Consider the following 26,065-nt stretch of genomic DNA (forward strand, 5'->3'; position numbering starts at 1 on the left):
AAGAGTTAACACATAGAATAGAAAATGCATTGCAAACCTTCAATACTAGCCATTATATATTATGCGATAATATAGTATTATTATTCAAGGAGAGGATGGTATTTATTAGAGCTTTATTGGCCACAGCTGAAAGGGTAGAAACACTTCAGTCTCCCCTTCTCCTGATATTCAGTGAGGGGGATGGTGGTTGATACAGAATGTTCCATCCCCCTCTCCCCAAAGGAAAGCAGTGTTGTGGGATGGGGATAAGGAAGGGAAGTGTTTGCTGTAGGTTAGTAGAAGCCTTGATGGGATGGGAGTCCTGGGAAAGAAATTGTGCATTCTCAGCCTGTCGGCTCACTTCTCTTCCCCAAAGCCTTAAATCTGCTCTTACCTGGGGGACAAGATAGCATTACTGCATTATGGTAAAGGCAGAGGGGGCCTGGCCCAGGGGCTCCTTCTCTCCAAGCTTTGGAATCGGGTAAGGTTGTGCTGGGAACGTAGACCAGGCCAGTTCAGTCTCAGCTGTGGGTTTGGCTATAAATGCAGCCACAGCAATATATAGGGTGACCTCATCTGTAAAGAAGGGGAAGAGGAACTCAGACTTCTTTGTCTTGTGTCCCTTGAGCAGCAGTTCGGGGAGAGAAAGAGAGAGAGAGGGGGCGGAGAGAAAAGGGAGAGAGAGAGAGAGAGAGAGAGAGAGAGAGAGAGAGAGAGAGAGAGGAGAGAGAGAGAGAGAAGAGAGAGAGGAGAGAGGGGAGGGGAGAGGAGACAGAGAGAGAGAGAGAAGAAGAGAGAGAGACAGAGAGAGAGGAGAGGAGAGAGAGAGAGAGAGAGAAGAGAGAGAGATACAGAGAGACAGAGACAGAGACAGAGAGACAGGAGAGAGACAGAGAGAGAGAGGAGAGGAGGAGAGAGAGACAGAAAGAGAGAGAGAAGAAGAGAGGAGAGAGAGAGAGAGACAGAGACAGACACAGAGACAGAGAAGAGAGAGGAGAGAGGAGACAGAGAGAGAGAGAAGGAGAGAGAGAGATGAGAGAGGAAAGAGAGAGGGAGAGGAGAGAAGAGAGAGAGAAGAGAGAGAAAAGAGACACAGAGAGAGAGAGAGACAGAGACAGAGAGAGAGAGAGAGAGAGAAGAGAGAGAGAAAGAGAGAGAGAGAGAAAGAGAGAGAGAGAAAGAGAGAGACAGAGAGAAAAGAGAGAAAGAGAGAGAGAAAGAGAGAGAGAGAGAGAGAGAAAAGAGAGAGAGAAAGAGAGAGAGGAAGAGGAGAGACCAGAGAGGAGAGAGAGAGAGAGAGAAGAGAGAAGAGAGAGATAGAGAGAGAGAGAGAGAGAGAGAGAGAGAGAGAGAGAGAGAGAGAGAGAGAGAGAAAGAGAAAGAGAGAACAAGGAAGAAGGTGACTGGAGAGGTGGAACCACCTGAGGCTATTCCTTAGCCCAGACCATGCTAAGAGGTACACATGTAAGAAGGTAGAAACAATGGATGTATTGGCTATAAAGCTGGACCTCAAGGCCAGGAAAATCTAACTTTAAGCCCTGTCTCTAGGACACACTAAGTGGAGGAAGCTGGGCAAGTACCATTTCAGTGCCATAGCCATCTAAGACTAGAAATTGCCAAAAAAGCGCTAGCATTTGTGGAGGAAATGTCCTCATCCTGGAGTTCCCAATACCAATGAGTCACAGGCCCGGTCCCTAGCCCATATATTACATATTAAGTCACTTCAACATGTTTGCCTATGGAAAAGGAAATGGCTAACGCTCCAGCATCTTGCCAAGAAAACCCCACGGACTGAGGTCCATAAGGTCATGAAGAGTTGGACGCAACTGAAATGTTGAACAGATAACACACAAGCAGCTATTTAGGCCACTAGGTGGCAGAGTGAACTTGAAATCCAAAGGTCTTGGGTTCAAATTCTAACTCAGACAATTCCATGTTGCAGGAATCTGGCCAAACTCTCCCACCTTCACTTTCTGCATCTGTAAAATGGGGATAATGACAGCATCCACCTCCCAGGGTTGTTATGAAGATCAGCTGAGATATTTTAATTGCTTTGAAATCTTAAAGAGATACAGAGCAATTAGCTTACAATGTTAGGTTCCAATATTAATATATAATATTGTTTTGTTGTCGGTTAGTCATTTTTCAATTGCACCTGATTCTTTGTGACTCCATTTGGGATTTTCTTGGAAGAGATACTGGAGGGGCTTGCGTTTTCTTCTCTAGCTCATTTTACAGAAGAGGAAACGGAAGCAAACAGGACTAAGTGATTTGGCCAGGGTCACATTTGAACTCTGATCTTCCCGACTCCAGGCTGACACTCTAGTCAATGTTAATGTATAATTACAAGGTCAACAAATAATAGACAATAGCTCACGTTTTAAAGCCAGTTAAAGTTTCAAGGTACTGGAAATACCTTGCAAATATGTCAGACGTTATCAAACGCTACTACTGGGTGTTGGGCTCTTTCCTGGCTGGGTCCTTGGCTCCTCTTCCTTTCCTTTCTGCCCGCGGGAAGCTCGGGGGGCTGCAGAATCGGGCCCCTGTTTACACTGGCTGCCGCGGGTATCTGCCCAGAGCACGGGAGCGAGCCCGTTCCCAAGTACCCGAGTAACAGGGGTCCTGGACGTACTCTCTCCGCCCCGGCGGATCCCCCTCAGGACCGCGCTCTCCAACACAAGAAAACGTTGAAGAAGTGATATCAGGAGGCTCTAGGGAGCCGTGCCAGGGACCCCAGCCCTTGAAGGCGACAGACCAGAGTTCAGAGCCCACTTGGGGCCCTTTCTGCCCACGACCAATGGAGTGGGGGTCGAGGCTGAGGGATGGATATGAGGACTACAATCTGGGCTTCTGGGGGCCCCCACCCCCCAGCTGTGGAAAAAGTGCTGGGGGAGGGGTTGAGGGAGCGCCTGTTCTCCCGGAGATTTCTTTGGACCTGGACAAGAAGACAAGCCGGGGCCCGAAGCAGAAGCGCCCCACTTCCCCGTTCGGGCCTGGACCTCCGCCTGGGGTCAGGAAGGGCTCCCGGTTTCCCTCCGCTTACAAAGAGCTCCCACAGGCCGGCGGGGCCGCCCCCTCCCCACTCCCCAGTCCTCCTCTCTCCTCCCCACCCCTCTCCTCCCGCGCTCCGCCCCCTCCCTCCCTCAGCCTTATCGCTCCTTTCCACCTGCCAGGGTGAGCCGGGATGGAGGCAGCCCTGGGGCCGGGTCCAGGCTGCCCGCGGTTGGGGATTGTTAATGACTCTCTCGGGGCTCTAATCTGGGACTGGCACGGGCCGCGCTCACTGTCTGCCCGCGCCTCCTGCGGGGGGCTGATAAGCAACCATCTGCAGGCGGGCCCTGGTTATCGGCCCGCACAGCCCGGCTGCTCGGAGTGATAATGGGGGGGTGGGATTCGCGATGCCCCCCCTCCCCGCCTTTGTTCTAGCAGGCAATATTGGGTTTTGGGAGGGCAGGGGGTCTCCGCTCAGTGCGGGATGGCTGAGGGGTTGGGCAGGGAGGGGGACAGTGCAAGGATGGGGAAAGCCCCTCCCCCGCGCGGTAACGCTCCCCTCCCCCTCCCCCGTGGGAGTCTGAGATCCTTCCGCCTCTGCACCCCTCTAGACTTGTGCTTCCTCCCGGACTTGAAGAACTGCCTTGGTCCTTCCTCGACCGTGAACACGGGGAGAGGTTAGGGATGCTACTTTTTGTCCCGGATGCCCATACCGAGCAGTCTTTCACCACATCTTCCTCCCTTCAGTGTCTCTTTCCCGCTTTAATCTTTCTCTTTTTACATCGATCTCCTCTCTCCTCTCCTTCTCTCCCTTCCTTTTAATCCTTTTTTTTTTTAAGGTTCCTCTTCTCACTGTCTACCTCATTATTTTGGGGGGAGGGAATGGTGACCTGAAATCGAGGCCAGGTCCTGACGCAAAGTTGCTGCGTGATTTTGAGCACTTATAATCTCTCTGGGCCTGTTTTTAAAATATGGAAATTTCTCCAGGAAACCTCTTAAAGGGTGAAGAAACAAAGGTTCCAAAAATGTAAGTGAACTCGTTGCAACCCCTAAAGTTGGGGTGAGGTGTTAATAAAATCATGGATGGGTGATAGAAGATCAAGCTCATGAGCTCGTGAAATCTTTAAATCTGACAGAGCTTAGAATCCCAAGGTGTTAGAATTTCGGTACCAGAGAATTCTGGGATCTTGGAATCATAAAAAAAAAAAAAGGAATCTTAGAGATAAGAAGGGTATTTAAATATAACATTCCAGCTTCTCTCCTGGTTCAGGAGTTTTGTCTCCAACACTGATGACAAGTTTATCCAGCTTCTTACTAAATTACCTCCAAGTGACAGGATTCTCACTACTTCTGATCTAGCTCAATTCATTCCATTTCCGATGGCTCTGACCCTTTCTTTTTTCATAAAAAGGAGAGATAAGGGTATGAAACAGTAAGGCTTTCCTGGTTCCTATTCCCCCAGAAGGTTTTCTTTTTCTGCTTCTAATAGATTTGGGGAAACTGCTTCTGAAGGTTGGAGCTAGGATGGGCAATCACAGCCACCTTTACTTCGAAGTTCAGTGGTTTTAGTTAGAAGGCTGAAAAAAAAAACCCAAGGAGAGTTTAAAGGGAGTCCGGAGTCTGCTGGAAGCACTGACTTTTTGTTTATTAATGGAAGCCTTAGGCCTGAGCCACTTATTGGGACCATTCTAGTGAAGCAAGATGCAGTCATGGCAAAGAAGCCCTCCTTTCAGGTCCAGCTGGACAGGATTCGACTCAGTCTTCTACAAATGGAGGCAGCAAAAGGAAAATGTACTGGGTTAGCAAGCAGTTGACATGTGTTTTGGTCCTAGCTCTGTAATCAATTCACTTCATGACTGTACAAGTTATTTATGTTACTCAGACTTTGGTTTCCCCATCCATGAAATAAAGGCCTTGGAGCAGATGATCTTTGAAGTCATTAAGGAACTTACCTTAAAAAGGCCAAGATCTCCCGTCGCATCCAGGACCATCTCTAGTTGTCTTGATCTATTATATCTTGCCACTGGACCCAAAAGGCTGTGAAGGGGAAAAGTGAGGCAGCTGACCTTGCACAGCCTTCCAACTCCCACTTAATTTAAGTTCACTTGCAAGAGGACACTTTGCCGATGTCATGGCCCTCTCTGAGAAGGAAGGACGAACAACAGCAATAGCAATGAGGATAATGAAAAAGGGGCAACTATTATCTTCATTTGGTAGATGAAGAAATAAAGATTCAAGAAAATTTAAGTGAGCTGCTCGTGGTTACCCAGCCAGTAGTCATTGGATCATAAACTGGATCCAAGGCTCTCTGGCACATCTGTGGCATTTTGCATTCTGAGTCCGTCCCAGCTCAGAGAAATTGTGTTCTAAGTTCTAAGGCCCTCCCAGGCCTGACATTCCACATTCTGTGTTCCAATGTTCCTCCTGTTCTAACATTTTGTATTTAACATTCCATTGTCAATTAGACACTAGATTAACCATCAAGTAAATTAAGTACCAGACATAACGCTAGTCCTGGAGATACATGGCCAAAGAATGAAACAATCTCTATTTGCAAGGACTTTCCATTAGAATGGAAGAGATAATAAGTATATAGATCTACATCTTTACATATTTGCATATTTAGCAAGAAATAGATATGTATGCATATATAAACATCAAAGTATGTATATCTAAATATTTGGTGAACAGAGATATATACAAAGCAATTAAATAAATAAAAGGAGAGGAATTGGGAGGACCAGGAAAGTATGCAGAAAATAGTGTCTGAGTTGTGAATTAAAAGAAAAAGGGCTTAATGAAGAGGTAAGGAAGAAGTGCACTCTGGGCACAAGTGATAACCTATCACATGACTCTTTTCAACAATGAGGTGATTCAGGCCAGTTCCAATGGTCTTATGATGGAGAGAGCCTTCTACACCCAGAGAGAGGACTGTGGGAACTGAGGGTGGCCCACAACATAGCAGTCCCATTCTTTTTGTTGTTTGCTTGCATTTTGTTTTCTTTCTCATGTTTTTTCTTTCTTTTTGATCTGATTTTTCTTGTGCAGCAAGATAATTGTGGAAATTCTTATAGAAGAATTGTACGTGTTTAACATATATTGGAATACTTGCCATTTAGGGGAGGGAGTGTGAGGAAGGGAAGGAGAACAAAATTTGGAACATGAGGTTTTGCAGGTGTGAATGTTAAAAACTATTGATGTGTATATTTTGAAAATAAAAAGTTTTTTTTTTAAAGAGATAAGCCATCAAAGGCATGGAGAAAGGGTTTGAAAAGACAGAAAAGAAGAACCTGAAAGAACAGAACTGAGAGAAGGCCAGTGTGACTCAATTGCAGAAAGCAGAGAGGAGAATAATGTCCAATGAGGCCTCCATGTGGGAGCTGGTTTGTACAGGGTTTTGGAAGGTAAACCGAGAGGTATTTATATTTGATTCTAGAGTCAATAAGAAGCCAGCCTTGACATTTTCTGTTTCCCAGGTTTGAAGCTCCCTCCCAATTTTTGCATTTTAGGTTTTATATTCTAAAGTCCTTTTCAGCTCTTATATTCTGTGTACTATATTATAAAACCCCTCTCCCTGATATTTCAGACTCTATATTCCAAAATCTCTCCTGGCCTTGACACTCTGTTCTTTGATCTTGCTTTTGAGTTTTATTTTTGGTTCTATAGTGGAAGGGTATTTTATAACTGTTTTGACTCATCTCTCCCAAATATTGATTTTCACATATTTCTTAGGTACATACAACCCCCTACACACAAAAAAGAACTCAAGGGGTCCAACCTTCCTTCCCTCTTTGCTTCTACTTCTTCAAGTTGCATGTATCCAATGGGGAAACCCATGAACTGAAAGTCTCGATGTGCAGAGAAAAGAGCACTAGATTTGCACTCCACAGACTGATCATTACTTCTCTTTTTTTTGTAAATTGAAAATGCAAAAATGATTCATGACATACTTGCCTCCTAGTGATGTGGTGGGGGAAAAAGACTCCCATTCTTCTAGGGTTGTATCTGTATTAAAAGAGGCCCAGAAAAGGAAAATTTCCTATAATCTATCCTGATCACTTAGAAGACTGTGTTCAGTTTTTCAGGGGCCACAATTTACAGAGGACTTTGATAAACTGGAAAGTGTCCAGAAGAGGGTGACAAACAAAAAACAAAATTGTCTGTTCAACAAAATTCAAAGTTGTCTGTTTATATACTTTGACCATTTATCAATTGGAGAATGGCTTGAACTTTATTATAAAATTGAGTTAATTATCTATATATTTTAGAAATGAGGCTTTTTATCAGATCCTTTGGATGTAAAAATGTTTTTGCAGTTTATTATTGCATACTTTTTTTCATAAAAAAGTAAGTTGGTCCCATTCTGAAAGAGTTGAAAATGGAGTCTGCTATGAGAAAGAACTAAACTGCCCCCCAATAGTATTTTATAATTCCAAATATGGAATAAAGATTCTTATTTATATATTTATTCCCAATGTGGAATAAAGACAAACCTTCTTTTTATGACTTTGTGTTCTAATTTTTTTTCCTTCCCTCCCTTGCTTCCATTAAACATAGCAAACAATCTGATATAGATTATATTTGAGTATCCTTTTAAACATATTTCCATTTTTGGAAAATATGAAAAATCAAACCCAAAGGGGAAAAAAAAACTCAAGAAAGAAAAACAAGCAAACAAAACAGTGAAAATACTTTTATTTAATGATCCACATTTAGTCTCCATAATTTTCTCTTTGGATATGATTAGCATTTTTCATCCCAAGTCCATTGGAATTGCCTTGAATCATTGCATTGTTGAGAAGATAGAAATCCACAGTTGACCATCACATAATCTTCTTATTACTGGGTACAATGTTTTCCTGGTACTGCTCACTTCATTCAGCATCTGTTCATGTGGGTTTTTCCAGGCTTTTCTGAAAGCAGCTTGTTCATTATTTCTTATAGAATAGTAATATTTCATTATCTTTACACACCATAACTTATTCAGCCATTCCCCAGCTGATGGACACACACTCAATTTCCTGTTTCTTACCAAGAACTGCTACAAACATTTGTGCACATATCAGTCCTTTTCTCTCTCTTTTTTTTTTTTTTTTTTTTTTTAAGGTATGGGGAGAACTTTTTGGATATTCATATTGTTTTGTTTTTTTTTTCTTTTTTTTTATAATTTTTTATTTTATTTTATAATTATAACATTTTTGACAGTACATATGCATGGGTAATTTTTTACAACATTATCCCTTGCACTTACTTCTATTCAGATTTTTTCCCTTCCTCCCCCAACCCCCTCCCCCAGATGGCAAGCAGTCTTATATATGTTAAATATATTACAGTATAATTTAGAGACAATATATGTGTGTAGAACCGAATTTTTTGTTGCACAGGAAGAATTGGATTCAGAAGGTAAAAATAACAGTTTACATTCATTTCCCAGTGTTCCTTTTCTGGGTGTAGCTGGTTCTGTCCATCATTAATCAATTGGAATTGGATTAGCTCTTCTCTATGTTGAAGAAATCCACTTCCATCAGCATACATCCTCGTACAGTATCATTGTTGAAGTGTATAATGATCTTCTGGTTCTGCTCGTTTCACTCAGCATCAGTTGATGTAAGTCTCTCCAAGCCTCTCTGTATTTCTCCTGTTGGTCATTTCTTATAGAACAATAATATTCCATAACATTCATATACCATAGTTTACCCAACCATTCTCCAATTGATGGACATCCATTCATCTTCCAGCTTCTAGCCACTATGAAAAGGGCTGCCACAAACATTTTGGCACATACAGGACCCTTTCCCTTCTCTAGTAGTTCCTTGGGGTATAAGCCCAGTAGTAGTATGGCTGGGTCAAAGGGTATGCACATTTTGATAACTTTTTGGGCATAATTCCATATTGCTCTCCAGAATGGTTGGATTCTTTCACAACTCCACCAACAATGCATCAGTGTCCCAGTTTTCCCACAGCCCCTCCAACATTCATCGTTATTTGTTCCTGTCATCTTAGCCAATCTGACAGGTGTGTAATGATACCTCAGAGTTGTCTTAATTTGCATTTCTCTGATCAATAGTGATTTGGAACACTCTTTCATATGAGTGGAAATAGTTTTAATTTCATCATCTGAAAATTGTCTGTTCATATCCTTTGACCATTTATCAATTGGAGAATGGCTTGATTTCTTATAAATTAAAGTCAATTCTCTGTATATTTTGGAGATGAGGCCTTTATCAGAACCTTTAACTGTAAAAATTTTTTCCCAATTTGTTACTTCCCTTCTAATCTTGTTTGCATTAGTTTTGTTTGTGCAGAAACTTTTTAATTTGATGTAATCAAAATGTTCTATTTTGTGATCAATAATGGTCTCTAGTTCTCCCTTGGACACAAACTCCTTCCTCCTCCACAAGTCTGAGAGGTAAACCATCCCATGTTCCTCCAATTTATTTATGATTTCGTTCTTTATGCCTAAATCTTGGACCCATTTTGATCTAATCTTAGTATGTGGTGTTAAATGTGGGTCCATGCCTAGTTTCTGCCATACTAATTTCCAGTTTTCCCAGCAGTTTTTGTCAAATAATGAATTCTTATCCCAAAATTTGGGATCTTTGGGTTTGTCAAAGATTAGATTGCTATTTTTATTCACTATCTTGTCCTGTGAACCTAACCTATGCCACTGATCAACTAGTCTATTTCTTAGCCAATACCAAATGGTTTTGGTGACTGTTGCTTTATAATATAGCTTTAAATCAGGTACACTTAGACCACCTTCCTCTGACTTTTTTTTCATTAGTTCCCTTGCAATTCTCGACCTTTTATTCTTCCATATGAATTTTGTTGTTATTTTTTCTAGGTCATTAAAATAGTTTCTTGGGAGTCTGATTGGTATAGCACTAAATAAATAGATTAGTTTGGGGAGTATTGTCATCTTTATTATATTCGCTCGGCCTATCCAAGAACATTGAATGTCTTTCCAATTATTTAAATATGACTTTATTTTTGTGGCAAGTGTTTTGTAATTTTGCTCTATAATTCCTGACTCTCCTTTGGTAGATATATTCCCAAATATTTGATACTATCGACTGTTATTTTGAATGGAATTTCTCTTTGTATCTCTTGCTGTTGGATTGTGTTGGTAATGTATAAAAATCCTGAGGATTTATGTGGATTTATTTTGTATCCTGCGACTTTGCTAAAATTCTGAATTATTTCTAATAGCTTTTTAGCAGAGTCTTTGGGGTTCTCTAAGTATACCATCATGTCATCTGCGAAAAGTGACAATTTGATTTCTTCATTTCCTACTCTAATTCCTTGGATCTCTTTCTCGGCTCTTATTGCCAAGGCTAGAGTTTCTAGTACTATATTGAATAGTAATGGTGATAGTGGGCAACCTTGTTTCACTCCTGATCTTACAGGGAAAGGTGCTAGTTTATCACCATTACATATGATGTTTACTGAAGGTTTTAAATATATGCTCCTTATTATTTTAAGGAATAGTCCATTTATTCCTATACTCTCAAGCGTTTTTAGTAGGAATGGATGTTGGATTTTATCAAATGCCTTTTCTGCATCTATTGAGATGATCATATGGTTTTTATTAATTTGATTATTAATATGGTCAATTATACTAATAGTTTTCCTAATATTAAACCAGCCCTGCATTCCTGGTATAAATCCCACTTGGTCATAGTGTATTATCCTGGGGATGATTTTCTGAAGTCTATTTGCTAATATCTTATTTAAGATTTTAGCATCAATATTCATTAAGGAAATTGGTCTATAGTTTTCTTTCTCAGTTTTCGATCTACCTGGTTTAGGTATCAGTACCATGTCTGTGTCATAGAAGGAATTTGGTAGCACTCCTTCAATCCCTATTTTTTCAAATAGTTTACATAGCATTGGAGTTAGTTGTTCTTTAAATGTTTGGTAGAATTCACCTGTAAATCCATCTGGTCCTGGGGACTTTTTCTTAGGAAGTTGGTTAATAGCTTGGTCTATTTCTTTTTCTGAGATGGGACCTTTTCTCTTTTTTAAATTATCTTTTTTTTGGGATACAAACCCAATAGTGAGACTGCTGGATCAAAGGGTATGAAGTTTTATAGTTCTTTAGGTATAACTAAACTTTTAAGAGTTTACTTTTCCCTTTCTGTTTTGTGGAAATTGCAGTAAGTGAGGAAGGACAAAGAGGAGCACTTCTTTCCCTCCAGCTCAAGATTGGCAATGGCATCTTGTAGGAGAAGCACTTGGCAGTGCCCAATGGAACAGAGGCCAACTATAGAGTCCAGTCAAGCTGGTAACAGGAAACAAGAGTCTGGCATCTGTAGCTGGGATCCTGCTTGAGAGATGGCAGTGCTTAGAGCCAAGACTCCTGGCCTTTTTAGGATTTTGGTTCTTTTTTTCCTTCAAGTGCATAGAAATATCCTAGGCCAGGTTATCAGCTAACCTCAAAGTGGAGGCAAGGTGATTCTAGCCAGGCAGGGAAGCAACATCTGCTCTAGAGGAGCATTTGGACATCATTCATTAGAGATCAAGGTTAGGGTTGTAGCATGAGGACATTGGTGATCCTCCAGTCATGGACCCTTCCTCTCAGATATGTCCTCTGATGCAGTGAGTGGCCTTTTGGCAGCTTCATGAAAAAGACCCTCTATCTCTCAGATCTGGGCATTTTCTCTGGCATTCCCCCATTCCTAGAATGCTCTCCCTAATCCTCTCTGGCTACTGACCTCTCCTTAAAATAATATAAAATTCCTTCTTTTTACTGGAAGCCTTTCCCACCTCTCTTAATTCTGATATCTTCCCTCAATTAATTATTTCCTATTCTTCCCTTTAATATTAATTTGCATGTTGTCTCTCCCATTAATCTATTCGAGGGCAAGTATTGCCTTTTGCCTTTTTTTTTTGTATCCCTAGGCCTTAACACAGTGTCTGGCATATAGAAAGCACTTAATAAATGTTTATTGATCTAGGGATTAATTGATCTAAGTTGCTCCTCGTCCAGTGCCGTGGACACGAGTGTTCTCACAATGTGTACCTTCCAATTGGAATCACTCTGTGCATTCTCTCTTTGTTTTTGAAAGTGTGTTCAAGTTTATGGGGAGATACATTTTGTTGCTACTATTCTTATTACAGAATTTCAGTAAGTGCCTTTGCTTGAGGGAATCACGATGGTAATTAGTGTAACAAGCTTTTATTTGGAGGGAATTAAACTGATGTTGACGAGCTAAGTATTATCCTCCCCTTGGAGTGAGAAAGAGCCCCAAAGTACCATACTAGACTATCAATATTTGAATTATAGACATATAGTTCCACTAACTCAATATCCCCTTTGCATGTTAGTGGGAGAAGAAGCACTCACTCATCCACAATCTTCCTGCTGTTCTGTCATTTTTCAGTCATACCTGACTTTTCATGACCCTATTTGGGTTTTCTTGGTAGATACTTGATCGGCTTGTTATTTTACAGGTGACATAATTGAGACAAACAGGGCTAAATGACTTACCCAGGGTCACACAGTTAGGAAGTGACTGGAGTCAACTTTGAACTCAGGTCTTCCTGACTCCAGGATGGATGCTCTATCCACTGTGCCACCTGTCTGACCTCTTCTTATTCTACAAAGGTAGGAATTACTGTCTTTAAAGGAGACAGGGTGGGAACAAATCCCAGAGCATACATCTATCCAAGCTACATGGAAATCATTCTGTCTCTTCTCATGTATGGACAATTGTATTGCATCACCTCACATCACATTGTTTTATTATAATTATGTTAGATATTAGAAATGCTTTTTATTAAAAAGCTCAGTGGGCAAAAGCATTTTAGTTAGAATAAGGAAAACCTGAGTTCAAGTAAGGCATCAGATCTTTACCAGCTGTGTGATCCTGGACAAGCAACTTAATTTTTCTGAGCCTCAATTTCCTTATCTTTAAAATGGGGATAATAATAGAACTTACTTCATAGGCTTATTCTGAGGATCAAATGAGATAAACATATATGCAATCCTTGGCAAGCTTCAAAGTAGTATATAAATACTAGATGATATTGTATCAGACAGAACCAACCATTTCTATTCTACATTTGGGAGCTTGTCCACAGGGACTTAATGATTCCTGGTTGCTTCTCTAGCTTTATTTTCCTGATTTTTTTAAGCTTTAGAATTTAGTTCTCATTCAAAAATTATTGTGTGTTTTGTTTCAGGTGTTGCTCACTATATTTTCTGAAAAACCATAGGTTTTTAATTTTCAGGGACCATTTATTTTTGGTAGTTGTCTTTTTTTAAATTTTCTGGTTTCACATTTTAATTTAAATAAAAAAACTGCTCAATTCATATTTTAAATTGGAATAGTTGCTCCAGGTTTGAGGTTTTGTTTCAGGTTTTGGAGTGCAAGGAGAATTTTTTAAAAGAGCGATTTCAAAGGACAGGATTTATTTGTGTTTAGATCAGCCTGGTTTTAAAATGACTTTAAAGATTTTATTTTCCTGGGTCAAGGCATTTGAATTTCTATTTTCTTTCCAGTTTTTTTTTCATTACTGTGGTAGTTTTTGTCAAAACATAGTTTGACAGAATGACTTCTGGAGTTGTTTCCTGGGAAACATTTTGGGTAAACCATTTTATTTTCAATACTTTTTCTTTCATAAGTATTTATTTTCTGAAGATGTAAAGTGGCCATCTAGGCTTCTTTCCCTATTTGATATTATGATTACAATGTTATTAAGCGGCTTGCATATTGCTGAATTTCATCTTGTGTGATGTGTTTATAAACAATTTTGAATGACTGTTATATGCATAATTAGTTGCTATATGTTGATGCATTTAAATTCATTGGTAATATTTCCTGATTTGATTTCATGCAGTTACTTTGATATTGCATCGTTGATGAACAGCATGCTAATTCCACATGACACTGTTTGCTGCAGAATCGGGCACATTCGGTTTTGCACTAATGTTTGGGTATGGAGATTTGAACACATTGTGTATTTGCCTCCAAATGTTACACCAACTGAATTTTCCTGAAAAGCCTTAAAGAGGAGAATCGCAATATTTTTGGATTCGATCCTTAACTATCATAATTGTTCACTAAATTCTCCCCAGCTTTTCAATATTCTTCTTAAAATATGGCACTAAGAACTAGATACAATGAGATCTATCTGATCAGTCTTGGATGCTATTCCTATCACTACACCTCAAAATTTCATTAGCTCTTTTTAATTCCGTATCATATTGTTAATATGAATTTGGAGCCTGCTAAAAATCCCCAGATAGTTTACGGAGGCACAATTAACCAGCCATATCTTTCTCATCTTGTATTTCTAAATTTTACTTTTTAAATGCAAATATCAGACTGTATTGTTTATCCCTGTTAAATTTATCTTCTTAGATTCAGACCATCATTTTAGACAGGACATTTAAAAAATATCTTTTATGATAATAGTTTTACTTCCCAGCTTTGTTATATCTACAAATTTGATGAGCATGCACCTTTTGCTTTTATCCACATCATTGATCAAAATGTTAAACAGCCCAGGGCTAAGCTCACATCTCTAAAATACTTCCCTAGAGATCTCCTTCCAAGCAGATGAATTGTAAGTGATTAATCTTTGAATTTAACCAGTTCCAAATTCACATAATTTGAGTATGTGAAGTTGAGTAATTTAGCACCTATCTTCCTTTTTAAAAAAAATAACAATAGCATGAAACATTTGTTAAATGTTTTGTTCAAACCTTGCTAAGCCATATAACATTCCCTAATCTATCAGTCTAGTAACTGATAAAGAAAAAAAAAAAAACTAAGAAAGGAAGGAAAGAAAGAAAAAAAGAAGAAAATTCTAATCAGGCAAGATTTATTTTTGATAAAAGCTTTTTTGATGTTTTGTGATCATTGTTTCCTTTTAAAGATAGTCACTAATAATACATTCTAGAAATTTGCTAAGGATCTTGTAAAAACAAAGACCATTCTGTTTCCTCTAAGAATCAGGTCTGGGTCCCAGATTTTTTTGCCTTACTCTGTTCACCTTTTAATCAAGAAAAGTGAAGTGAGTTAAAATGTTTTCATCTTTTAGTAGAGAAATCTTCAGCAGATTTCCAATAATAGAGAGCAATAATCAGTACTATCTGCCATGTTAGGCTTTTGAATTATTTCTTAAACTCTACATCCATTCCCCCCTTCTCTTTGGATGATTTGTAGTATGTTCACATATAAATTTCCAAGTTAACAGAGGTAGGGGGTAGTGGGCTGCACTCCTTGTCTGAAGAAACAGAATAAGATGCTCAAATTTTCTATTTTAACATGGCCTATAAGTTTTGGCTCACTCTATATACTTGTTATAAGGATTTTGTTCTTTCTTTTTTGTGTGTGAGGAGGGAAAAGTGGGAAAAAGAGGAAATAGATTTTTATTAATTGAAAGGTATGAAATAAAAATTCTTAAAGGACACTGATATTGGAATTATTATTTGGGAGGGAGAACACTAAATAGGTGAATTTGGTTTGAACATAATGTTCATAATTCCAGCCTATTTGGGATCCTCATATCCAACATTCCATCTCCTATCTCTGGGAGGTCCCCCATGATTGGAATGTCCTCCCTCTTTGCAGTCTCTTACTATCTACAATTTCCTTTAAAGTTTAGCTGAAGCGAAAGAACTCTGGGAGATGACTATGAAACACTACATAGAATTCCCAATCCTTCTATTTTTATTCACCTGCATTTTTTATCTCCTTCACAGGCTAATTGTACACTATTTCTTTTTCTTTTCTTTTCTTTTTTTTTTTTTTTTTTTTTTTTTGTGACTTGCCCAGGGTCACACAGCTAAGTGTTAAGTGTCTGAGGCCAGATTTGAACTCAGGTCCTCCTGACTTCAAGGCTGGTGTTCTATCCACTGCACTACCTAGTTGCCCCAATTGTACACATTCCAAAGTCCTATTCTTTTTGTACAGCAAAATAACTGTTTGGACATGTATACATATATTGTATTTAACTTATACTTTAACATATGTAACATGTATTGGTCAACCTGCCATCTGGGGGAGAGGGTGGGGGAAGGAGGGGAAAAGTTGGAATAAAAGGTTTTGCAATTATCAATGCTGAAAAATTACCCATTCATATAGCTTGTAAATAAAAAAAATAAAGTTCAGCTTCTATAGGCAATTTTCTTATTCCCCTCCCCACTCCATTTGTTATCATCTTCTTTCTAGAAAGTATTTTGCATGTACTCTATGTGTTTTATTTTATTTTGTCTTTATTTTTGTCTTTATTTAATTAATATTCTATGTGTTTAATAAAATGGAAGCCCAGAGTGGTTAAGTGACTTGCCCAGAGTCACCCAGCAAATAAATGTCTGAAATCGGTAGCTGGCCCAATGCATTGCTATATTGTATTAAGCCACTAGATGGTGGTCAAGGATTGAACCTTACTAATTCACTCTGCCTGCAGATGAGAGATGGATGCCTGATTTTGCTAGCCATCCCCCCCTCCAGGTTAAGGGATGGTAGTGCCATTAATCTTTATTTATTTTGTATACAACTATATATGTATATGTTGCCTTCCTTGACAAGATGTCCTTCCTGAGGCTCAGGGCAGGTTGTTTTCTCACAAATAAATTATTTCTCAAAGCAGTATCTAAGTGAATAAAGTGGTTATGTTCCAGATCACTAGGTTAAATTATCCAGATCAGATGAACTGAGTCCAAATTTCAGTTTATTAACCTGGTCTTTAGAGCCTAGATTCTCCAGATGCTTACTTCCTCTTGTTCTAAAGCCCCTCACCTCTCTGACATTCCTTGTTCTAAAATCTGTCTCATCTCTGGCAGTTTGGATTATAGAGGGTTAAACAAATGAAGATAATATAAAGTCCTTAGAGTAATATTTGGCACACAGTATACCCTACAATTCTTGTTCTTCTTGTTCTCCCTCCAATCTTAGTTCTGACATTTTCTGTTTTAGGTTCTAAGGTTCTTCCCAGCTCTGGAATTTTTTGTTCTAGGTTTTAAGATCCCTTATGGTTTTGTCATTCTGTGTTCTAAGGTACTTTCTAGTGCTGAGATTCTATATTATAGGGCAAAACCCAAACTTGACATTCTCCATTCTAAGATCTAACATCTTCCTAATGCCAACATTTCCTGTTTTAATAATTTTGTTATTCCATGTTCTAGGTTTGATCCTTTTCAGTCCTGACGATCTATCATGTTAAGATTCTGTGAGTTATTTTGCCACCTTGTGGTCATATTTGAGAACTTCCGATCTGTATAAATTCCTGAAGAAAAAAACAAAACAAAATTGAGACAGAGGAATAGAGTGATAGGAGAGAGAGAGAGAGAGAGAGAGAGAGAGAGAGAGAGAGAGAGAGAGAGAGAGAGAGAGAGAGAGAGAGAGAGAGAGAGAGAGAGAGAGAGAGAGAGAGAGAGAGAGAGAGCGCAGAGAGACACAGAGACTGAGAGAGAGACAGAGCAGAGAGAAAGAGACAGAGACACACAGAGAGAAACAGAGAAAGACAGAGACACAGAAAAAGAAAGAACACAAAGGTAAATACAAAGCAGGGTACCATAGTAGTAGTAGAATATCTGGTACTCTGCTTTGTATTTATCTTCTTAATAAGAAGAGTGGACAGTGACAAACCCTACGTTTTCAAAGCACATGATTTGCACGGTGAGAAAATTCCAAAGGAATCATTTGACGTTTATATGACCTGGAGAAGGGAAAATGGAAGTCCCCAAAGGAGATATGAAAGTTGCTTTAAATATATCTGATATATCACCTGGAAGAAGCATTAGCCCTGTTCTGTTTGGTCCCACACAGCAGAAATAGAAACTGTGAGGGCAGTAACTTGGGTTTGATGCCTTTCTTGCACTTAGAGCTGTCCCAGAGTAGAATGGTTTGCCTTGGGAGGGAGGGAGTCTCTCCTCAAAGTCTTAAGCAAGTTCTGATGCCCACTTGTCTCCGATGTGATAGAGGGATTCTTGTTCTGGCAAAGGGCTAAATTGGATGCCAACCAGAGTTTTCTTCTAAGTCTGAGACTCTGTGATCTTTGGCCAACAATCCCCAAGTACTTAATAAAGCTCAGTCATTTTAAATGATGAATAGATGACTTTGGGCAGAGGGAGACCTGTGAGTGGCTTGGGGATCAGTGCCAAGGGAGTTGGGAACTGGGTAAGGGCAGATACTTCCTGTTTCTCTCCTTCACTTGTAAAATGAGTTAACTTTGGTATCTTTGTTTCTAGCCTAAAGATTCTATAAAGGAGCTGCTCCCATCAGCCACATTTAGTCTCCTCCTCCCTGTGATCCAGGCCTGCCTGAGCCCACCGAGAAGAGCTCAGAAAGGGTGGTCAGGGATGCAGCTGTTCCTGACTCTGGATGCAAGTCATCATGGCCTAACCTTCAGTACTCTATGTGCCCAAGACATCAGATGACTCCATCATAGGACAGGTATGAGACTTTGAGATAGTTCCAATGATTAATAAGGGAACACTATTAAAGAAGCATCAGACCAGTTTATACCTTAGAGCATCCTGCTTAGCCCCAACAAGGTCTCCTTCCCCTGACTTTTGCTTTTCTTCTTGCTAAGACAGTCGGCTCTTTCTACTTATCTCACTTTGAAACAGCTTCAAAGGATCTGACAAAAGCACACCGTGCAGCAGGGTCAGGGTCATCATAACTGTCTTGATTCCTTGGGAAGTTCATTGCAGTTAGGATAACAAAACACCCATATTTCTACAAAGATTTGTAAAATATTTTCCTCCCAACAATTCTCAAAGGTAGATGTCTGAGTGTTTTTCTCCCCATTATATGGATGAACAGAGACATCTAAGGATACAGAGTAATTAATGACAAAGCCAGGCTCTCCATTCCCTCTTCTCCCCTCTTTTTTCTGTCTCCTCCCTTCCTTCTTTTCTTCTGTCCCTTCTCTCCCCTCCTTTCTCTTTCTCCCCTTTCCCTTCCTTTTGTATTTCACTGAAACTAACCATTCATTGACAAACATATTAAGTACTACTATGTAGTAGGCACAATGCTAAACACTGGGGCTATGGGAACTTTATCTCTGTGACTTTAAGGATTCTTGTCCCCAGCCTTATATTCTGAGTCTATGCTTTGATCCAGATTTCTGACTCAAAATTGAGATAAACCTCAGTAGTCCTATCTCAGCATGGTACAGTGGGAAAAGGATGAGCTTCATTTGACTTCAGGCTGTCCTAAGTACTAACTGTATGATCTTGGTTGTTATTCTCATCCCTAAATCTTCATTTTCTCCTCTGGACAATGGTAATGCTAATCTTCGTCCTTTCTAACTCACACATTTATTATATATTTAAATGAGCTCTTTATTAATACTGCCCCAGACACCATGCCAAAAGTCATCTTTACCTTTATTCATGGTCCAAGTAAAAGAACAAAATTCACTTTTGATTATTTACTTGCTGATTTTCTTCAATCAGAATGATTTTTTTTTTGTTCTCAGCACTTCAGGAGACCTCACATCCAGCCCCATCCTAACATGCATACAAGGGACCCAGGTTTATTGTGACATTGTTAATAAAAGTTCAATCCAGAAAAAATTAAGGAAAGCAAATCTTTCCTTATCCTTAGTCTATTCCCAGCATCCTCCATCATAAAATCCATCCCAAAATAACAAAAAAAGAAACCATTTGTTCTGTGTAACATTTCTTTGTGCTACTTGAATCATTGGTTGTTAATGAAGAGACTTTCTGACCAGGTCATGGTATCCATCCTTAGTACCAGCAGAACTAGTGGAATGGTTTTAGATACAAATGAATTCCATTCTTAGATCTGAGAACTAAGTGGGGCATTGGGATGGGAGGCTTCTCTGGATCTGACACCAGCTCGAAACGGAGAAGAGTCAGGGCCAATCCCACCTTCAGCTCCAGCATGGCAAACTGCTGCCCAATGCAGTTCCTAGGAAGGAAAGGGAAGAAATTGGAGGTTGATAAGTTTTGTTTCCTTTTCTTTTGGAAGCATGTTGATGTTAAAATCTTAGATCCTTGAATAGAAAGACAAAATTTCCAGGATTCAAAGGATTTTGAGGTGGAAGGATCTTTAGAGATGTCTAATTCAACCCACTTATTTTACTTTTTTATTTTTTACTTTTTAATTTATTTTTTATTTTTATTATAGCTTTTTTCCCCCCTGAGGCTAGGGTTAAATGACTTGACCAGGGTCACACAGCTAGGAAGTATTAAGTGTCTGAGACCAGATTTGAACTCGGGTCCTCCTGAATTCAAGGCTGGTGCTCTATCCACTACGTCACCTAGCTGCCCCCTATTATAGCTTTTTATATACAAAACATATGTATGGGTAATTTTTCAGCATTGAGCCTTGCAAAAACTTTTGTTTGAACTTTTCTCCTCCTTACCCCCACTTCCTCCCCAGCTGGCAGGTAGTCCCATACATATTAGATACATTAAAGTATATGTTAAATAAAATATATGTATACATATTTATACAGTTATCTTGTTACAAAAGAAAGATCAGATTTAGAAAGAAGGTAAAAACTAACTTGAGAATAAAAAAACAAAAATGTAAGCAAACAATAACAGAAAGAGTGGAAATGTTATATTAACCCACTTATTTTATAAAAAAACAAATTGAGGTGAGAAGGTAGAATTGACTTGCTCAAGGACACCTTGGTACCAAGTATCACAGTACTCTGATAGTATAATGCCATTATAGTAATTTTCTCATTTTAAGTATAGGGAAAAATAATTACCCTTCAGGTACATATAGTTTCCTCCTCTATTACTTTAGGGAGTTTGTATTAAAGAAAAATTAAGAGTAGCATGAATTATTCTGTATTTCCTATAAGGGAAAAATGATATTTGGGTAAAGATGCAGCTCTCTGCCTAACTTACCTTCATATTTGCTCCTTGCTAACATTTTGCCTTCATTACTAGAAGCAATATATATCTTCCATGTGTCTGTTAATAGACAGGCACTGGGTGGGGAAGTTAGGGGAAAAAAGACCTTGTCTTGGTGGCTTTTGCCTTTTCCTTTTTGTTCCATAATTCCTTTGGTGCTGATGGCTCTCCTCCATCTCTCCTTTCCCTGCCACAACTTAATTCTACTTTCTTTTTCTTCTTTTGCAATGTCCTATACAACTATGTGGCTATGTTGCTTATTCTTTCAGGCTCAGCCCTTTACAATTCTCGTTCCTTTCAGATACCTTTCCCTTGAGGTCTCTCTCCATGGTCCTGAACTAACCTCCATCTTTTGGGTTTTGTTTTTGTTTTTACACAAACTCTGAGGGCATGTTCAAATTCCTTACCCAATCAGAACAGAATTCTGGTGGCACTTAATGGAAATGTCTTAGATTCAGGGAGGTTTCCAGGCCTTATACACTTGGTGAACAATTGGAAAGTGTTCTCACCTGCCTACAAAATCCCAAGCAAGTGGTTATACAGTCTTTCATTCATTTAGAAAGACCCACCCTCTCTAGGCAAGTTGACAACTAAAATGGCTAGATAAGTTTTTCTTTTTAACATGCCTATGTATGCTTTTTTGATTAGTTTTGAGACAAGTGGAATTAAGTGAACAGCCCAGAGATACACAGCTAGTAAGTGTCTGAGACTGTATCTGAACTCCTGACTCCAAGGCCAGTACTCTATCCATTGAGTTATCTTGATGCGCCTAGATATATCAGAACTTGATCTATACCCACCCCATCCTTCCTAGTTCTGCTATCTCAGGCCAAATATTTGACTGGGAATATGTAATTCTTCTTCCATATAACAGCCCTTTTAATACATGAGGACAACTATCATGTACCTATGCCCTAACTGATCACAAAATATTCAAACCTCAGGTTAAACACAATGTAGTCTCTTCAACTGTTCTTCATATTGTTAGCATGACCATGATTTCAAACCCAATGCTCTATCTACTTTACCACTCAGCTGCCCTTTAAAGTGACCAATGAACTTTTCATGGGCAAAGTTGCTAACTTTCCCCTCAGTCCTGATTCTCCTTTATCTCCCTATAACATTTGACACTGTTAATCCCCTTTTCCTTCTGGAAGTTTTCCTTCTCTAAGTTTTCAGGACACTGCTCTCTCCTGGTTTTCTTCTGATCTCTAGGACCATGTGCTTTCTCAGTCTTTTTTTGCTGGTTCATCATTCAGTGTTAGGATTTTTACAAGGTATTAAGTCACTGGAATGGATATGGATATGGATATAATCTAATGGTTCCGTATGATTGATCTGATCCTACAAGGATATGTTATGGGCCAGAACTTGAAACAAGTTCTGAGTGGAATTGAGGAGACAATGGTTAAATCTAGTTTAACACTGATTTAATCCTATAACAAATAATGGTTTCCTAGTGATGAAATGATTGGTGTATCCTCAGTGTGCACCATGTAAACAGGAAGCTCTCAGGGGCAAGGAGGACTTTGGGAAAACTTCTTGGGAGATTCAGAGTGAAGATTCATTCCCTCTTCAACCTTCATGCTGGCTGGAGACATTGGGACAAGAGCTCTCGGGAATCAAAGAGAGAGAGAGAGGCCTCTAAGAAAGCTAACTGGGCCCAGGAAAAGATTCAGGATTTTGAATCAGGATACAATAAAGGATCTGGACTTTAACTCCTAGCTGGATTTGGGATTATTGAACTGAACTGAAACTAAGGCTACTCCCAGAAGCTCCCCAAGAAATCTGCTCCCAGAGAATACATTTTAGAGAAAAGAGAACATTACAATTCAGTTCATATTATGGATGTTCCCCTTCTCTTTTCACTCTAAATTATCCCATCTATTGATCTCACCATCTTTCATGGGTTGAATTGTCTTCTCTTTGCAAATGATTCCTAGATCTCTATTTCTAGCCATAACTCTCTCCTTAGCTACAGTCATGGAGCTCCAACTGTCTCTTAAATATCTACTGAATATCTTGTAGAAATATCAAATTGAACATATCTAAAACTATCTTTTCTTCCCAAAGCTCTTGCCATCCCAATTTTTTTATTTATTTATTTTTGCTGAGGCAATTGGGTTAAGTGACTTGCCCAGGTCACACAGCGAGGAAGTATTGAGTGTCTGAGATAGGATTTGAATTCAGGTCCTCCTGACTTCAGGACTAGTGCTCTATCCACAGTGCCACCTAGCTGCCCCCATCTCAACTTATTATATTGCTAACCCAACAGCTAGCACTTTGAGTGCTGATATGTTCTCTCACTTAATGCCCACAACAATCTCAGGACACTTTTTATAGATGAGAAAACAAGGCCTGAGAAGCTGAGTGACTTCTTCAGGGACCATGACTAAGTAAGTGATTAAGGCAGGATTCCAACTCAGGACTTTCTGACTCCATCTACTTATCTACACAGTTATGATTGTTGGGGGCAGCATTCTTCCTTTAGTATTGAAGGCCCACCATTCAGGGCCCTCAACTCCCTATTCTCATTCACACCAGTAATCCAATCCATTAACATCTCTTGGTGTTTTGACTTTTCCATCATCACCTGCATACATTTTCTACTCTCCCCTCCAGTGCTAGTTCAGGCCCTCATAATCTCTCCCCGAATGATAAATAGCCTTACGGTTGATGTCCTGGCCTCAAGTCTCTCTTCATCTTCCATTGAGCTCTTAAGGTGATTTTCCTAAAGCACAATTCTGATCATGTTACATCCCTGCTCAGTGAGTATTAGTGGTTCCCTAGCAACTATAGGATTAAATATCAAATCCTCTCTTCAGCTTTTAAAACTCTTCATATCCTCACTCTATTTTACCTTCCAGTCCATTACCCATACCTCTTCCTGAAGATTCTGCTGCAATGGGCTTCTTACACTTCCTCAAACATGATATCCTATCTCGCCTCTCCATTCCTGTGCCCCGATTGCACCATCTTCCTTCCCCATCTAGAATTTGCTTCCCTTTCCCCTCTCCCTATTATTTTCCTTTTCTTCAAGTTTCAACTGACATCTCACTTTCTACAGGAGGCCTTCCCTGGTGTCCCCAGCTGCTAATGTTTTAAGATTACTTTCAGTCTGATCTTATATATCTTATATCTTCTTATATATTTACATGTGTCTTCCATTAGAATGTGAGTTTCCAAAAAGTAGAGACTTTTCTTTTTGTTTTCCTTTCATTTTTATCCCACAGTACCTGGCATACAGTAAGCTCCTAATAAATGCTTGTTGGCTGCTAGATTGATGGCTGCCTGACTTATGCTGACTCCCCCTATAGACTTTTAGTTTATGAGATTCTTATTTTCCCTGAAATCTTTGAAATCTCAAATTTCAGACTCTATCATATTTTACTCTTCTCTATTACAATTTCTAATAAGGCATGGTCAATTCAACTTAAAATTTCTATTATTTCCACCCCAGTCACCAGTTTGTCTTTGTCGATGAGAATCAAGGAGATGACCACTTTTAATTGCTGACTTGTTCAATGTTCAGAGGATTAAATTCCCATTCAAACAATCAAAAAAGTTGTGATCTATTCTGCTTTGGGCAAGGAGGGACCTTCGGTGTCTAGCTAATGGCCATTTCCTATCACTATTGTCCCAGGCCACCATGACAATCTTATAACCCATTTCCTGAACTTAACATTATGTCATGGTGATATGTGACACATGCTCCAATCTTGTTGTTTTTTTCCCAAATGCTTTCCACTATGTTTCGCCTGTTGCTTTCTAAATTCCACCATAGCAATGTAATGGAAATGATAGGAATTTTAAGTTGGATTGACCATGCCTTATTAGAAATTGTAATACACTGCCATCATATTCCCTAGCTTTTGCCCTGTTTGTTGTAAATAAGGTATAACCCCTTTAAAGCCTCATCATTAGTTCTGTTCTACCAGGTATCAATGACTCTTTTGATGTCCCACTAAATATCAGGAATATAGATAAGATCCTTTGACTCAAATCATTGCTCTTTCTTTGATTCCTTATGGCTCTCTTAATGCCATCCCTGATTAGTGGTTATAGCTCCTACAGAGGCTTTATCTATCTACTTGATCTTCCTCACTCATCAACCCTAGAATGTGCTCCCTGAATCATTTTTTCTTTGCGTAGTGACAGGTCTCACTGTTCTATTTCTATGCTTTCTGAGTTCTCCTTGTGACCAGTGCCCACAGATATTTCAAGATGGATGACTAAAGCTAGCTATGTAGGTTGTGGCAAGTTAACCAAATAGTTGTCTTTGCGAAGCTCCCGTAACATTCTTAGGCTTAAATACCTTCAGTCTTTGCCTGTTGTTTTGACGATAAGATACACATCCCTTACCCGGACATTGAAAGCCTTCCAGTATGATTCCAACCTTCTATTTCATATTGCTCATTTTAAAACAGTCTGTGTTCCAGATCAACTGTATGATGAACTATTCCTTAAATTTCATATTCCGTTACCTTGGTATGTTGGTTTTAATTCCCTAACAGCCAGTTAAGTCATAACTTCATCCAAGCAGAGAAAACCCAAGTAAGGAGATGGAACTAAGAGAGCTAAGGAGCTAAGGGGAAGAAGTAGTTTTCAAATACCCACGATCATTTTCAATATGGTCCCCCAATATAATAATTTGGTGCATTCTCACCTAGGTCCAGCTGAGAAAGGTAAAAAAGCATAAGAGTGTCTCTTCATGGAATTCTCTTGGGAGAACCTTTGGGGGTCAAAGACCTGTAATAAGATCCCATAACACTATAATTAATACATTTCTTTTTTAAAAAATACTCAGAAGTTGGACTTAGGTAATGAAACATTTAAGGCTTTACTTCAAATTCAACTGCATTGAACTGAAATTGAGAAAAAAATGGGAACTTTGGCACTAGCCAGGCTATGTTCTTTTCTAAAGAAACAAATAGGAAAGAATCCCCAGTGATAAGAACAATGAGTCCAAACTTTGCTATTACTTTTGTGTAAGAAATGGAAAAGAATAGCAACTTTGGCACCAGTCAGGCTATGTTCTTTTCTAGAGAAACAAATAGGAAAGAGTCCCTAGTGAGAAGAACAAGAAGTCCAAACTTTGCTATTATTTTTCTGTATAAGAAAAACACTTTTCTTTTCGTGTCACATATTAGATCTCTGATCCCAGTGGACCATAGATAGATTTCCATGAAAAGAAGGAAAGAAAAGAGATACTTTTTTGATTAATTTTGAGGGGGTTAGATGAAT

General features: G+C 39.2%; 1 protein-coding gene and 1 long non-coding RNA gene across 4 annotated transcripts in view; one reads left to right on the forward strand and one right to left on the reverse strand.

Annotated features, from left to right (window-relative positions):
- Positions 1-3,057: 3,057 nt before the first annotated feature.
- Positions 3,058-18,249, forward strand: LOC141541682 (uncharacterized). Of its 2 annotated transcripts, XR_012481876.1 has the most exons (5): positions 3,058-3,647; positions 3,810-3,997; positions 6,207-6,374; positions 17,108-17,151; positions 18,173-18,249. It is a non-coding gene; the product is annotated as an uncharacterized LOC141541682 (long non-coding RNA). The 2 variants fall into 2 exon arrangements; XR_012481875.1 differs by having other exon boundaries at positions 3,058-3,997.
- A 996-nt stretch (positions 18,250-19,245) lies between these two features.
- LOC141541680 (cytochrome P450 4X1-like) overlaps positions 19,246-26,065 on the reverse strand; it is a 32,756-nt gene continuing 25,936 nt past the window's right edge. Inside the window, exons 11-12 of one of the 2 annotated variants that reach the window (XM_074266015.1) lie at positions 25,488-25,570; positions 19,246-19,862 (exon numbers count right to left, since the gene is read on the reverse strand). In XM_074266015.1, the coding sequence (XP_074122116.1) occupies positions 19,694-19,862; positions 25,488-25,570 (252 nt within the window). In that variant the 3' untranslated portion in view covers positions 19,246-19,693. Of the gene's footprint in view, positions 19,863-20,306; positions 23,553-25,487; positions 25,571-26,065 lie in introns of those variants that run through there. The other variant, XM_074266016.1, reaches the window with a different exon arrangement.

Source organism: Sminthopsis crassicaudata, chromosome 4 (assembly GCF_048593235.1).
Source record: "Sminthopsis crassicaudata isolate SCR6 chromosome 4, ASM4859323v1, whole genome shotgun sequence".
NCBI lineage: Eukaryota > Metazoa > Chordata > Mammalia > Dasyuromorphia > Dasyuridae > Sminthopsis > Sminthopsis crassicaudata.